Raw genomic sequence first — 16,385 nt, forward strand, 5'->3', positions numbered from 1 at the left:
GTTTACCTAAAATTGGAGATATGAAAACCACCTGTGAGACGTGTGTCAAAGGGAAACACCACCGTGTTCCATTTCCAAAACAGAGCAAGTGGAAAGCCACTGAAAGATTGCAGCTTATCCACTCTGATCTCTGTGGCCCGATCAATCCACCATCAAACAGTCAAATAAGGTACTTGATAAGCTTTATTGACGATTTCTCGAGAAAGACATGGATATATTTTGTGCTAGAAAAATCAGAAGGATTTCATCAGTTCAGAACATTCAAAGCGTTTGTGGAGAAGCAAACTGGATTGTTCATCAAATGTCTAAGAACGGATAGAGGAGGAGAATACAACTCAAATGAGTTCAAGGAATTTTGTAGAGAGCATGGAATCAAAAGACAGCTGATCACCGTCTTCACGCCGCAACAAAATGGCGTTGCTGAACGCAAAAACCGCACAATCATGAACATGGTAAGAGCAATGTTATTAGAGAAAGAGGTACCAAAATCTTTCTGGCCAGATGTTGTACAATGGGTGAATCACGTTCTTAACAGATCTCCTACACTCATTGTAAAAGATATGACTCCGGAAGAGGCATGGAGTGGAAGAAAGCCATCAGTCGAACACTTTAGGGTTTTTGGATGTATCGGATATGTTCATATCCCTGATGTTAAAAGAAGTAAGCTCGATGACAAAAGCGTAAAGTGTGTCCTATTAGGTTTCAGCAGCAAATCCAAGGCCTTTAAGATGTTTGATCCAGTGGAGAAAAAGGTTCACATCAGCCGAGATGTGATATTTGAGGAAGATAAGAAGTGGAATTGGGAAGATGTTGGTTATTCTGGTGAAGAAAGTATTAAACTTGAGTGGGAGAATGATTATGAAGATGTTGAGAATGCAGAGGAGGCGGAAGAAGCGGAAGAAGACATTGATGTCGTTCCTTCACCAAACGATTCACCAACTGTAGAAACGATAGCAACGACGGGCAGGGTGAGAAAACCACCAATCTGGTCTGCAGATTATGTCACAGGAGAAGGGCTATCAGATACAGAGGAAGAAGCAAACATGGCTAGAGTCGAGATTGAAAACCTAGCTTTCATGGTCATATCAGATCCGACCAGTTTTCAAGAAGCATCAGGACATCAGAAATGGAAACAAGCGATGGATGCTGAGATACAATCCATCGAACGGAACCACACGTGGTCGCTGACTGCACTTCCCATTGGAGCCAAGGCTATTGGGGTTAAGTGGATTTACAAGACCAAATTAAATGAACTGGGAGAGGTAGATAAGTTTAAAGCTAGGCTGGTTGTAAAAGGGTATGCTCAAGAGTACGGAGTAGATTACACAGAGGTATTCGCACCGGTGGCTCGAATGGACACAATAAGGATGATCGTTGCTGTAGCAGCACAAAGAGGATAAGGAATCTATCAGCTCGATGTCAAATCTGCTTTTCTGCATGGTGAGTTAAAGGAAGATGTATTTGTAGAGAAACCACAAGGCTATGAAGTAGCAGGGAAGAAGGACATGGTTTATAAGCTACATAAGGCTCTTTATGGACTAAAACAAGCACCTAGAGCTTGGTTCAGTCGCATTGAGGCTTATTTCGTCAAGGAAGGGTTTGTAAGCAGCTCTAGTGAACAAACATTATTCATCAAACAAAAGGGAGGTAAAATCTTAATTGTGAGCATTTATGTTGATGATCTATTGTTCACTAGTAATGATGAGGAGTTGCTGAATGAGTTCAAATGCTCCATGAAGGATGAATTCGACATGACTGATTTGGGGAAGATGAGATATTTTCTTGGCATTGAAATGATGCAGAAGGCTGATGGCATCTTTATATGTCAAAGAAAATATGCTGCTGAGTTGATCGAGAGGTTTGGGATGCAAAATTACAACTCCGTTTGTAATCCGATAGTTCCTGGACAGAAGGTTGGCCGAGATGAAGCTGGTGTGAAGGTCGACTCAACGCTATATAAGCAAATGGTGGGCAGCCTAATGTATCTCACAGCCACCCGACCTGACCTGATGTTTGTGGTAAGTCTTATTAGTCGTTTTATGGAAAATCCCACTGAGTTGCACTTTGCTACTGCAAAAAGAATCATGAGGTACTTAAAGGGAACTCTAGAATTTGGGATATGGTATCAACGTGAAGGAAAGAGTGAACTCTTAGGTTACACCGACAGTAACTATGCGGGAGATGTGGATGACAGTAAAAGCACCTCAGGCTATGTTTTCTTGATGAGTGGAGGAGTTATGGCATGGTCCTCAAAGAAGCAACCAATCGTAACTCTGTCAACTACTGAAGTAGAGTATGTAGCAGCAGCTACATGTGCTTGTCAAGCCATTTGGATGAGGAGGATATTGAAAGAAATCGGGCATGAACAAGATGAAGAGATGGTTCTGTTCTGCGATAACACGTTCACTATCAAGTTGTCAAATAATGCAGTCATGCATGGGAAGTCAAAGCACATAAGAGTCCGATACCATTTTCTCAGAGATTTGACAAAGGAAGGTGTCGTTAAATTGGTTTATTGCAGCATCGAGGAGCAGCTGGCCGACATAATGACAAAGCCTTTGAAGTTGGCATCATTTCAAAGAATCAGAGAAGCTTTTGGGATGAGAGTTATGAACTGAAACTCTTGATCGAGTTCAGTTCAAGGGAGGGATTGTTGTGTAAGTTTTTTAGTTTTTCCAATAAAGACCTATTCTTTAGGCTAGAGCAGGTCAATTTCTGTTTTGCTATTTTCTTGCTATTAGTGGAGTTAGTGGAGCTAGTTGAGTCATGTCCTTTATTTTAGGATTAGCAGTTGTTTACAGTTTTTTATGTATTCCTTATAAAAAGGCATTGGAACCTATGAATAAAGCGATCATTCTGGTGCATTTGCAATTCAATTGAAACACTTACAGTTTACAGATGGTGTGTCTATGTTGTGAAGCTCAATTTCAATTCCATTCAATTTTTATGATAGTTGGTACCCCCTAGAAGGATCCTTCAACATATTGAGGGAAATATGATATACGGTGACAAACCCATAACATGATGAGTGCCCTTAAGTTGAAAATTTTGAGTATACGACTATCAGCTACAAGATGCACTTACTAAGAGTAGTCTTTATTTTGCAGGTATTTGACAAGGTAGACACGATGTTTGATTAGGGCTTTGGTCCTGATATTTGGGATTCCTAACCCTGCTATAACAAATGTTTGAATGACCTCCATACAAGTTTTTATGATACTTGCAATTTCATTTTGTAATTGGCTAAAGATCACTAAGATCTTGTGAATTGGTAATTTTAGTTTTTTGGCTCAGCATAAGGGAAATTGAAATTCAGACCAATGTTGGCTTAAGCATTGTTAGGCTTGAAGGGTTTAATTTTGTTTTGAATATCAGTTATACTAAAAAACTCTTAGTAATAATTTATATTATAGTGGAAAACCAAACGAATTTTCAACGGTCTTTCATTGGAGTTTGGATTAAGTGCAAAGCAAGGAAGAGTGCACCCAACTAGTATAAATCATGTGTACACTATCTCTCCCCCAATCTCTTTTACTTTTAAGTATATATTTTCATGTCTTAAGTTTTATTTCTTTATATAATCAAAAGCTACAAAGGAAAAAACTTCATACAAAAATAAGGCAACACTACAAAAACCAATAAATCGCACAAATAAACTCCAAAAATCTAAGAGAGGCTCCCTCTGAGAATCTACAAGTCAAACGAGGATCAAGCTAGAACTCAAGCTCACTAGACCACTAACACCGGATCAAAAACCTCCATGGAAAAGAAATAAAATATAACACTCAAAACCTTATTGAGATCTCAATCTGCTATTGCTTAATCCAAAGGATATGGCTCATAGTCAATCCGTGAAGGTGCAAGGTTTCCCCTATGATCAACCCTAAAACCATTTCAAAGTTAAAACAATACTCATCTCATCCCTTTCTTTCACGTTTGTTGTAGAGCAGAAAAACAAATCTCGTTTCGAGCCTTCTAAATGGTCCACACCACGACATGTTAGATCATAGAAACCCCCCTAGATTTTTCCACGCCTCCAAAGGAAATAAAACTCTCAAAGAGAAGTATAGGATCCTTAAGAAAGGATAAATACCACTCGAACCAACTAAAAATTCTATACCAAATTGAACTAGTGAAGTCACACGTGACAAACTGGTGAGAAGATGACCGGATAGAAATGTCGCAGAAAGGACACAAAGTAATCCTGTGATCAATGGTCAGCTTTATATTAAATAAGTTCTCTCTTAAAAGGAACCTATCCAGGAGAAGCTGTGTAATTTACTATAGAATTCCTATGAATTTACTGCGGATTTTTCATTGGATCTTCTTGTCGAAATAATTACCCACAAATGTTTTAGCTGGAAATCAATACCGACATGAAAATCAACAGGAAATATGTTTCCTGAAGAAATTTTGCTAGAATCCACAGGAAAATAGAATATTTTTAGTATTGCGCATCATTTGGTTACTTGGATTTTTTAGACGTTTATTTATTTCAGATTAATTGTTGCGGTGGTGTATTGCGCATCATTTGGTTACTTGGATTTTTTAGACGTTTATTTATTTCAGATTAATTGTTGCGGTGGTGATTTGATCTGGTAGCTCTTGTACCTAGAGCTGTCAAAGTAGCCTACTAGACCCTAAGCGAATTGGCCCTAGCGAGCCTTAGACTTTTTAAGGATGGGCCAAAAAAAAACCTGTTGTAATATACACTAAAAAATTACAATCGAGCCCGTCCAAAGTTGGACTTCGAGCTACCCTGCGTCCTAAACCTTTTTTATAAATAAAACATAAAATACAAACCTCGTAATGTTTATTATAACTGAAATTAAAATTTAGATAATTTTAAACATAATATATTTTTAAGTACTATATTAACTTTTATAAATACTATAATATAGTTTTAAATACAATACATGTATAAATTGTATAAAATAATATTCAAATATTTAATATAAGAAAGATGGTTGATTATATTATTGCATAAAATTTAAAAGAGAAATATTGAATAAAATAAAGATAAAATTTAGTGAGATGAGAAAAATTAATATGTGTTATTTTTTGAATAAGATAATATAAATATTAATATTATATTTTTTTAAAACTTATAGCAATGCAAGTCTAACGGGCAATTCACGGTTCAAACTTCCTTTTCAATTTCTACTTCGTTGTATAGAGTGAATTTCAATGAAAGCTTAGAAATAGCATGAGCATACAACTTAGCAGTACTTCATATATTCAAAGAGTGTAAGATGTTTTTGAACCTCAAAAATGATGAATATGTGAAAAAGTTTGAAGAACACTAAATAATATCACTTTGACAATATATTATCAATAACAAAAAAAACTATAGTGTCAATCACTCATAATTTTCCACTTAACCTTCCTTTTGCACGTAAATAACTTCAGCATCTCTGGACTCTCTTTTAAAACGAATTAGTCCGGTAACCAACTCTGGTCTAACATTTACATCAGGCTTCACGATCATTTTTTCGAGCACGGGTGAATAGAGAAGTAAAAATCTGATAAAATCTAGTTCAAGTTGGAGGCCAGAGATGTTATCTATTGACACACTTAGTACTTGAATGGGTGTTTCTGGTTTAAAAAATGTTTCTTCCCAACAATAGGTGTCACTGATAGGTGTCAAAGGAACACTATGCTGGTCAATCCGTGCCTATAAGAAAAACATATATCAAAACTCTAAAGATAAAAGATGGAAAATTAGGTAAAATAGTCTCTTATTTTGTAGAAATTTACTTACCACCAGACCATATATAACTAACTCAATCCAAACTGCAATTGATTCATAACTTTTGCTAGCAATAATAACTCACATACAAGTTATGGAATTCAATCTAGAATTCTTTATAAAAAATAACTTAATCTTGAGTTTAACAAAAATAAGTTTTTCGTAAACACTAAACATATTAAGTAAGAAATTTAGAATATGCAAATCTTAGAATTTAATAACTTTTAAAAATAAATCTAGAATATGCAAATGCACCCACAGAACTAAAAAAATAAACTATAAATAAATACTCACAGAAATTTCTAATGTTTGAAGATTAGGTGAGCTTCTTAGCAAACAAAGAGCAGCTGAAATTTCTTTCAAATCATCAAAGTTTATGCATATGGAAAGACAATCTAGATCGGTACAGAGAGTAGGAAGCTTCACCGGCACAACACCTGCAGCCAAATACTGTAAACAAACAACTCTAAATCAGGATATGAATATAATATTTTTAATACTTATAAATTTTTTGTAGTGTTGACTTAGACAATCATTTGGTGGGTCACTTCTACAATCAAATTCAAGGCTGATGAGATTTTAGAGCATTTTATACCTTTAAAAAATAATTATGAACCGATAGGTTTTCGATGTGAGGTCTATGATCGAAAAATTTAAGCAAATTGCTAAAACCACCTGTGAGACGTGTGTCAAAGGGAAACACCACCGTGTTCCATTTCCAAAACAGAGCAAGTGGAAGCCACTGAAAGATTGCAGCTTATCCACTCTGATCTCTGTGGCCCGATCAATCCACCATCAAACAGTCAAATAAGGTACTTGATAAGCTTTATTGACGATTTCTCGAGAAAGACATGGATATATTTTGTGCTAGAAAAATCAGAAGCATTTCATCAGTTCAAGACATTCAAAGCGTTTGTGGAGAAGCAAACTGGATTGTTCATCAAATGTCTAAGAACGGATAGAGGAGGAGAATACAACTCAAATGAGTTCAAGGAATTTTGTAGAGAGCATGGAATCAAAAGACAGCTGATCACCGCCTTCACGCCGCAACAAAATGGCGTTGCTGAACGCAAAAACCGCACAATCATGAACATGGTAAGAGCAATGTTATTAGAGAAAGAGGTACCAAAATCTTTCTGGCCAGATGTTGTACAATGGGTGAATCACGTTCTTAACAGATCTCCTACACTCATTGTAAAAGATATGACTCCGGAAGAGGCATGGAGTGGAAGAAAGCCATCCGTCGAACACTTTAGGGTTTTTGGATGTATCGGATATGTTCATATCCCTGATGTTAAAAGAAGTAAGCTCGATGACAAAAGCGTAAAGTGTGTCCTATTAGGTTTCAGCAGCAAATCCAAGGCCTTTAAGATGTTTGATCCAGTGGAGAAAAAGGTTCACATCAGCCGAGATGTGATATTTGAGGAAGATAAGAAGTGGAATTGGGAAGATGTTGGTTATTCTGGTGAAGAAAGTATTAAACTTGAGTGGGAGAATGATTATGAAGATGTTGAGAATGCAGAGGAGGCGGAAGAAGCGGAAGAAGACATTGATGTCGTTCCTTCACCAAACGATTCACCAACTGTAGAAACGATAGCAACGACGGGCAGGGTGAGAAAACCACCAATCTGGTCTGCAGATTATGTCACAGGAGAAGGGCTATCAGATACAGAGGAAGAAGCAAACATGGCTAGAGTCGAGATTGAAAACCTAGCTTTCATGGTCATATCAGATTCCACCAGTTTTCAAGAAGCATCAGGACATCAGAAATGGAAACAAGCGATGGATGCTGAGATACAATCCATCGAACGGAACCACACGTGGTCGCTGACTGCACTTCCCATTGGAGCCAAGGCTATTGGGGTTAAGTGGATTTACAAGACCAAATTAAATGAACTGGGGGAGGTAGATAAGTTTAAAGCTAGGCTGGTTGTAAAAGGGTATGCTCAAGAGTACGGAGTAGATTACACAGAGGTATTCGCACCGGTGGCTCGAATGGACACAATAAGGATGATCGTTGCTGTAGCAGCACAAAGAGGATAAGGAATCTATCAGCTCGATGTCAAATCTGCTTTTCTGCATGGTGAGTTAAAGGAAGATGTATTTGTAGAGAAACCACAAGGCTATGAAGTAGCAGGGAAGAAGGACATGGTTTATAAGCTACATAAGGCTCTTTATGGACTAAAACAAGCACCTAGAGCTTGGTTCAGTCGCATTGAGGCTTATTTCGTCAAGGAAGGGTTTGTAAGCAGCTCTAGTGAACAAACATTATTCATCAAACAAAAGGGAGGTAAAATCTTAATTGTGAGCATTTATGTTGATGATCTATTGTTCACTAGTAATGATGAGGAGTTGCTGAATGAGTTCAAATGCTCCATGAAGGATGAATTCGACATGACTGATTTGGGGAAGATGAGATATTTTCTTGGCATTGAAATGATGCAGAAGGCTGATGGCATCTTTATATGTCAAAGAAAATATGCTGCTGAGTTGATCGAGAGGTTTGGGATGCAAAATTACAACTCCGTTTGTAATCCGATAGTTCCTGGACAGAAGGTTGGCCGAGATGAAGCTGGTGTGAAGGTCGACTCAACGCTATATAAGCAAATGGTGGGCAGCCTAATGTATCTCACAGCCACCCGACCTGACCTGATGTTTGTGGTAAGTCTTATTAGTCGTTTTATGGAAAATCCCACTGAGTTGCACTTTGCTACTGCAAAAAGAATCATGAGGTACTTAAAGGGAACTCTAGAATTTGGGATATGGTATCAACGTGAAGGAAAGAGTGAACTCTTAGGTTACACCGACAGTAACTATGCGGGAGATGTGGATGGCAGTAAAAGCACCTCAGGCTATGTTTTCTTGATGAGTGGAGGAGTTGTGGCATGGTCCTCAAAGAAGCAACCAATCGTAACTCTGTCAACTACTGAAGTAGAGTATGTAGCAGCAGCTACATGTGCTTGTCAAGCCATTTAGATGAGGAGGATATTGAAAGAAATCGGGCATGAACAAGATGAAGAGATGGTTCTGTTCTGCGATAACACGTTCACTATCAAGTTGTCAAATAATGCAGTCATGCATGGGAAGTCAAAGCACATAAGAGTCCGATACCATTTTCTCAGAGATTTGACAAAGGAAGGTGTCGTTAAATTGGTTTATTGCAGCATCGAGGAGCAGCTGGCCGACATAATGACAAAGCCTTTGAAGTTGGCATCATTTCAAAGAATCAGAGAAGCTTTTGGGATGAGAGTTATGAACTGAAACTCTTGATCGAGTTCAGTTCAAGGGAGGGATTGTTGTGTAAGTTTTTTAGTTTTTCCAATAAAGACCTATTCTTTAGGCTAGAGCAGGTCAATTTCTGTTTTGCTATTTTCTTGCTATTAGTGGAGTTAGTGGAGCTAGTTGAGTCATGTCCTTTATTTTAGGATTAGCAGTTGTTTACAGTTTTTTATGTATTCCTTATAAAAAGGCATTGGAACCTATGAATAAAGCGATCATTCTGGTGCATTTGCAATTCAATTGAAACACTTACAGTTTACAGATGGTGTGTCTATGTTGTGAAGCTCAATTTCAATTCCATTCAATTTTTATGATAGTTGGTACCCCCTAGAAGGATCCTTCAACATATTGAGGGAAATATGATATACGGTGACAAACCCATAACATGATGAGTGCCCTTAAGTTGAAAATTTTGAGTATACGACTATCAGCTACAAGATGCACTTACTAAGAGTAGTCTTTATTTTGCAGGTATTTGACAAGGTAGACACGATGTTTGATTAGGGCTTTGGTCCTGATATTTGGGATTCCTAACCCTGCTATAACAAATGTTTGAATGACCTCCATACAAGTTTTTATGATACTTGCAATTTCATTTTGTAATTGGCTAAAGATCACTAAGATCTTGTGAATTGGTAATTTTAGTTTTTTGGCTCAGCATAAGGGAAATTGAAATTCAGACCAATGTTGGCTTAAGCATTGTTAGGCTTGAAGGGTTTAATTTTGTTTTGAATATCAGTTATACTAAAAAACTCTTAGTAATAATTTATATTATAGTGGAAAACCAAACGAATTTTCAACGGTCTTTCATTGGAGTTTGGATTAAGTGCAAAGCAAGGAAGAGTGCACCCAACTAGTATAAATCATGTGTACACTATCTCTCCCCCAATCTCTTTTACTTTTAAGTATATATTTTCATGTCTTAAGTTTTATTTCTTTATATAATCAAAAGCTACAAAGGAAAAAACTTCATACAAAAATAAGGCAACACTACAAAAACCAATAAATCGCACAAATAAACTCCAAAAATCTAAGAGAGGCTCCCTCTGAGAATCTACAAGTCAAACGAGGATCAAGCTAGAACTCAAGCTCACTAGACCACTAACACCGGATCAAAAACCTCCATGGAAAAGAAATAAAATATAACACTCAAAACCTTATTGAGATCTCAATCTGCTATTGCTTAATCCAAAGGATATGGCTCATAGTCAATCCGTGAAGGTGCAAGGTTTCCCCTATGATCAACCCTAAAACCATTTCAAAGTTAAAACAATACTCATCTCATCCCTTTCTTTCACGTTTGTTGTAGAGCAGAAAAACAAATCTCGTTTCGAGCCTTCTAAATGGTCCACACCACGACATGTTAGATCATAGAAACCCCCCTAGATTTTTCCACGCCTCCAAAGGAAATAAAACTCTCAAAGAGAAGTATAGGATCCTTAAGAAAGGATAAATACCACTCGAACCAACTAAAAATTCTATACCAAATTGAACTAGTGAAGTCACACGTGACAAACTGGTGAGAAGATGACCGGATAGAAATGTCGCAGAAAGGACACAAAGTAATCCTGTGATCAATGGTCAGCTTTATATTAAATAAGTTCTCTCTTAAAAGGAACCTATCCAGGAGAAGCTGTGTAATTTACTATAGAATTCCTATGAATTTACTGCGGATTTTTCATTGGATCTTCTTGTCGAAATAATTACCCACAAATGTTTTAGCTGGAAATCAATACCGACATGAAAATCAACAGGAAATATGTTTCCTGAAGAAATTTTGCTAGAATCCACAGGAAAATAGAATATTTTTAGTATTGCGCATCATTTGGTTACTTGGATTTTTTAGACGTTTATTTATTTCAGATTAATTGTTGCGGTGGTGTATTGCGCATCATTTGGTTACTTGGATTTTTTAGACGTTTATTTATTTCAGATTAATTGTTGCGGTGGTGATTTGATCTGGTAGCTCTTGTACCTAGAGCTGTCAAAGTAGCCTACTAGACCCTAAGCGAATTGGCCCTAGCGAGCCTTAGACTTTTTAAGGATGGGCCAAAAAAAACCTGTTGTAATATACACTAAAAAATTACAATCGAGCCCGTCCAAAGTTGGACTTCGAGCTACCCTGCGTCCTAAACCATTTTTTATAAATAAAACATAAAATACAAACCTCGTAATGTTTATTATAACTGAAATTAAAATTTAGATAATTTTAAACATAATATATTTTTAAGTACTATATTAACTTTTATAAATACTATAATATAGTTTTAAATACAATACATGTATAAATTGTATAAAATAATATTCAAATATTTAATATAAGAAAGATGGTTGATTATATTATTGCATAAAATTTAAAAGAGAAATATTGAATAAAATAAAGATAAAATTTAGTGAGATGAGAAAAATTAATATGTGTTATTTTTTGAATAAGATAATATAAATATTAATATTATATTTTTTTTAAAACTTATAGCAATGCAAGTCTAACGGGCAATTCACGGTTCAAACTTCCTTTTCAATTTCTACTTCGTTGTATAGAGTGAATTTCAATGAAAGCTTAGAAATAGCATGAGCATACAACTTAGCAGTACTTCATATATTCAAAGAGTGTAAGATGTTTTTGAACCTCAAAAATGATGAATATGTGAAAAAGTTTGAAGAACACTAAATAATATCACTTTGACAATATATTATCAATAACAAAAAAAACTATAGTGTCAATCACTCATAATTTTCCACTTAACCTTCCTTTTGCACGTAAATAACTTCAGCATCTCTGGACTCTCTTTTAAAACGAATTAGTCCGGTAACCAACTCTGGTCTAACATTTACATCAGGCTTCACGATCATTTTTCGAGCACGGGTGAATAGAGAAGTAAAAATCTGATAAAATCTAGTTCAAGTTGGAGGCCAGAGATGTTATCTATTGACACACTTAGTACTTGAATGGGTGTTTCTGGTTTAAAAAATGTTTCTTCCCAACAATAGGTGTCACTGATAGGTGTCAAAGGAACACTATGCTGGTCAATCCGTGCCTATAAGAAAAACATATATCAAAACTCTAAAGATAAAAGATGGAAAATTAGGTAAAATAGTCTCTTATTTTGTAGAAATTTACTTACCACCAGACCATATATAACTAACTCAATCCAAACTGCAATTGATTCATAACTTTTGCTAGCAATAATAACTCACATACAAGTTATGGAATTCAATCTAGAATTCTTTATAAAAAATAACTTAATCTTGAGTTTAACAAAAATAAGTTTTTCGTAAACACTAAACATATTAAGTAAGAAATTTAGAATATGCAAATCTTAGAATTTAATAACTTTTTAAAATAAATCTAGAATATGCAAATGCACCCACAGAACTAAAAAAATAAACTATAAATAAATACTCACAGAAATTTCTAATGTTTGAAGATTAGGTGAGCTTCTTAGCAAACAAAGAGCAGCTGAAATTTCTTTCAAATCATCAAAGTTTATGCATATGGAAAGACAATCTAGATCGGTACAGAGAGTAGGAAGCTTCACCGGCACAACACCTGCAGCCAAATACTGTAAACAAACAACTCTAAATCAGGATATGAATATAATATTTTTAATACTTATAAATTTTTTTGTAGTGTTGACTTAGACAATCATTTGGTGGGTCACTTCTACAATCAAATTCAAGGCTGATGAGATTTTAGAGCATTTTATACCTTTAAAAAATAATTATGAACCGATAGGTTTTCGATGTGAGGTCTATGATCGAAAAATTTAAGCAAATTGCTAGAGCCTCCATGCAATCTACTTTGATTGCTTTTAGAGTTCAAATACGAACTTAAATTCACATACACAGTAGTTAATTGAAAAGTTTTATGAAAGGTTATATCCTCAAATGTATCAAAAATATCAAGATGTTTAAGATTTGGTGCATGAATATTAATTTGGGTGACACCATCAAGGTTTCCCAATACCAAACTTTCTAGCAAATTGCAGCCGGATATCAAATTTTCAAAATCATGTTGGGATATAGTAATCCGATACAGCTCAAGACTTTTCAATTTCTTGAAACCTTGAAACTTTGTAGGAGGTTTAAGCCAACACCACAATAACTTTAAAATACGTAAACTTTGACAAGAGAATAAGCGGCAAGGTATCTTATAGTCTTTTTCTATCCAAACATCTAGTACAAGCTTTTGAATAGATCTTCCAATTAGATGATGAATCCAGCGATCAATATCAGTCTTAGGAATCACACAAGTGAATTTATCATTGTAGTTGCACATCTTGAACACGATGATTGGCCCGTAATGAAGTAAAAGTACATGGTTAACGATTTGTAGAAACTTGTTATTGAAAAGCGAAGGGTCTCTGGAAGGTGCAATATTAGAGACACAATCTGTATCAAATACTAGACGTGATAGTGTGTACCACTGGTTATTCCATTTGCTAGATAAAACACTTGTTCCGGCTGCTTCTCTAATCGGCAAGTATGACAGAATCTTGTCTATAACATGCTCCGGTAACCAACTAAATCTATCCGGCTCCATATCAATCACAATTAGAGACAAGGTTTAGGGCTAGGGTTACCGTAACTGTGCTGAGTGAATTTAAATAATATTTCCTAATCCTAAAGCATATCAACATCCTTAAAACTCTCTAACTATATTCCGGAAAATATGAATTAAAGCATATCAACATCCTTAAAACTCTCTAACTATATTTCGGAAAATATGAATTAAAATATATACATTAATCAATTTGGGCATATCTTTTGTAGATAAATTTATTTTTTTAACAGCTCAATTATTTTTTAAAATTTAAATATAAGATTTAATTTTAAAGAAGTAGAAAGCTAACTATTTATTTTAGTTGAATATTAATATTTTATTAAGGAAACTTAAATTCAAATTTAAATACAAAAACATATAAATCAAATATTAATAATGAATTTTAAATAAAATTAGATAATGTAGATATTGAAGTTTTTTTTTTAAATATTCAATTTTTTTAAAAAAATTCCAAAAATACCCATATTTTAATTTTTTTACAAAAATGGGCATTTTTTTGCCCTATTTTCCTCATGGGCGCCACCCTAGTTGGTGCCTACCCTTAAAGGTAGGGCAAATCGCCACTAGGAGTGGCGCCTACACCCAATTCTTTTTTTTTTAATTCTTTTTAAAAATTTTAAAATCTTTTTTAAGTTATTTTAAATTTATTAATTTATATTTATTATAAATTATATTAATTTATATTAATACATATATATATATAAATAATATTATTTACAAGATATATATTAATTTATATATATATTAATTTAATTTATAATTTATAAGCAATTAATATTATTTATAAATTTTTAAAATATATTAATTTATATACATATAAATAAATAATATTATGTATATATTGTAAAATACACAAGATATATATATATATATATATATATATATATATTATTTATATATATATATATATATTATATATATTTATATATATATTATATATATATATATATATATTATATATATTATTTATTTATTTATTTATTTATTGATATCTCAGACAAGACAGAGTTGTGGCATCATCGATATGGGCATCTCAGCTACAAGGGACTTCACACATTATGCAGTAAAGAGATGGTTGTGGGTTTACCTAAAATTGGAGATATGAAAACCACCTGTGAGACGTGTGTCAAAGGGAAACACCACCGTGTTCCATTTCCAAAACAGAGCAAGTGGAGAGCCACTGAAAGATTGCAGCTTATCCACTCTGATCTCTGTGGCCCGATCAATCCACCATCAAACAGTCAAATAAGGTACTTGATAAGCTTTATTGACGATTTCTCGAGAAAGACATGGATATATTTTGTGCTAGAAAAATCAGAAGCATTTCATCAGTTCAAGACATTCAAAGCGTTTGTGGAGAAGCAAACTGGATTGTTCATCAAATGTCTAAGAACGGATAGAGGAGGAGAATACAACTCAAATGAGTTCAAGGAATTTTGTAGAGAGCATGGAATCAAAAGACAGCTGACCACCGCCTTCACGCCGCAACAAAATGGCGTTGCTGAACGCAAAAACCGCACAATCATGAACATGGTAAGAGCAATGTTATTAGAGAAAGAGGTACCAAAATCTTTCTGGCCAGATGCTGTACAATGGGTGAATCACGTTCTTAACAGATCTCCTACACTCATTGTAAAAGATATGACTCCGGAAGAGGCATGGAGTGGAAGAAAGCCATCCGTCGAACACTTTAGGGTTTTTGGATGTATCGGATATGTTCATATCCCTGATGTTAAAAGAAGTAAGCTCGATGACAAAAGCGTAAAGTGTGTCCTATTAGGTTTCAGCAGCAAATCCAAGGCCTTTAAGATGTTTGATCCAGTGGAGAAAAAGGTTCACATCAGCCGAGATGTGATATTTGAGGAAGATAAGAAGTGGAATTGGGAAGATGTTGGTTATTCTGGTGAAGAAAGTATTAAACTTGAGTGGGAGAATGATTATGAAGATGTTGAGAATGCAGAGGAGGCGGAAGAAGCGGAAGAAGACATTGATGTCGTTCCTTCACCAAACGATTCACCAACTGTAGAAACGATAGCAACGACGGGCAGGGTGAGAAAACCACCAATCTGGTCTGCAGATTATGTCACAGGAGAAGGGCTATCAGATACAGAGGAAGAAGCAAACATGGCTAGAGTCGAGATTGAAAACCTAGCTTTCATGGTCATATCAGATTCCACCAGTTTTCAAGAAGCATCAGGACATCAGAAATGGAAACAAGCGATGGATGCTGAGATACAATCCATCGAACGGAACCACACGTGGTCGCTGACTGCACTTCCCATTGGAGCCAAGGCTATTAGGGTTAAGTGGATTTACAAGACCAAATTAAATGAACTGGGGGAGGTAGATAAGTTTAAAGCTAGGCTGGTTGTAAAAGGGTATGCTCAAGAGTACGGAGTAGATTACACAGAGGTATTCGCACCGGTGGCTCGAATGGACACAATAAGGATGATCGTTGCTGTAGCAGCACAAAGAGGATGAGGAATCTATCAGCTCGATGTCAAATCTGCTTTTCTGCATGGTGAGTTAAAGGAAGATGTATTTGTAGAGAAACCACAAGGCTATGAAGTAGCAGGGAAGAAGGACATGGTTTATAAGCTACATAAGGCTCTTTATGGACTAAAACAAGCACCTAGAGCTTGGTTCAGTCGCATTGAGGCTTATTTCGTCAAGGAAGGGTTTGTAAGCAGCTCTAGTGAACAAACATTATTCATCAAACAAAAGGGAGGTAAAATCTTAATTGTGAGCATTTATGTTGATGATCTATTGTTCACTAGTAATGATGAGGAGCTG

General features: G+C 35.3%; 1 protein-coding gene across 1 annotated transcript; it reads right to left on the reverse strand.

Annotated features, from left to right (window-relative positions):
* Nucleotides 1–5,377: 5,377 nt before the first annotated feature.
* LOC127093777 (F-box/FBD/LRR-repeat protein At1g13570) lies at nt 5,378–13,578 on the reverse strand. Its single transcript, XM_051032679.1, has 3 exons — nt 12,738–13,578; nt 12,436–12,591; nt 5,378–5,674 (listed from the first exon to the last, which is right to left on the reverse strand). Exons 1-3 carry the CDS (start codon nt 13,569–13,571, stop codon nt 5,378–5,380), a joined length of 1,287 nt encoding a protein of 428 aa, XP_050888636.1. The 5' UTR covers nt 13,572–13,578.
* Between the last annotated feature and the right edge of the window lie 2,807 nt (nt 13,579–16,385).

The sequence above is a fragment of the Lathyrus oleraceus genome, chromosome 6 (assembly GCF_024323335.1).
Source record: "Lathyrus oleraceus cultivar Zhongwan6 chromosome 6, CAAS_Psat_ZW6_1.0, whole genome shotgun sequence".
Classification (NCBI taxonomy): domain Eukaryota; kingdom Viridiplantae; phylum Streptophyta; class Magnoliopsida; order Fabales; family Fabaceae; genus Lathyrus; species Lathyrus oleraceus.

Excerpts from the sequence above, each read along its gene's own strand:
- LOC127093777 (XM_051032679.1), bottom strand. The coding sequence starts at position 13,571 with ATGGAGCCGGATAGATTTAGTTGGTTACCGGAGCATGTTATAGACAAG. Across the intron at positions 12,592-12,737 it reads TTCATAATTATTTTTTAAAG|TATTTGGCTGCAGGTGTTGT; the intron begins GTATAAAATGCT and ends GTTTGTTTACAG. Across the intron at positions 5,675-12,435 it reads TTCAAACATTAGAAATTTCT|GCACGGATTGACCAGCATAG; the intron begins GTGAGTATTTAT and ends TTTTTCTTATAG.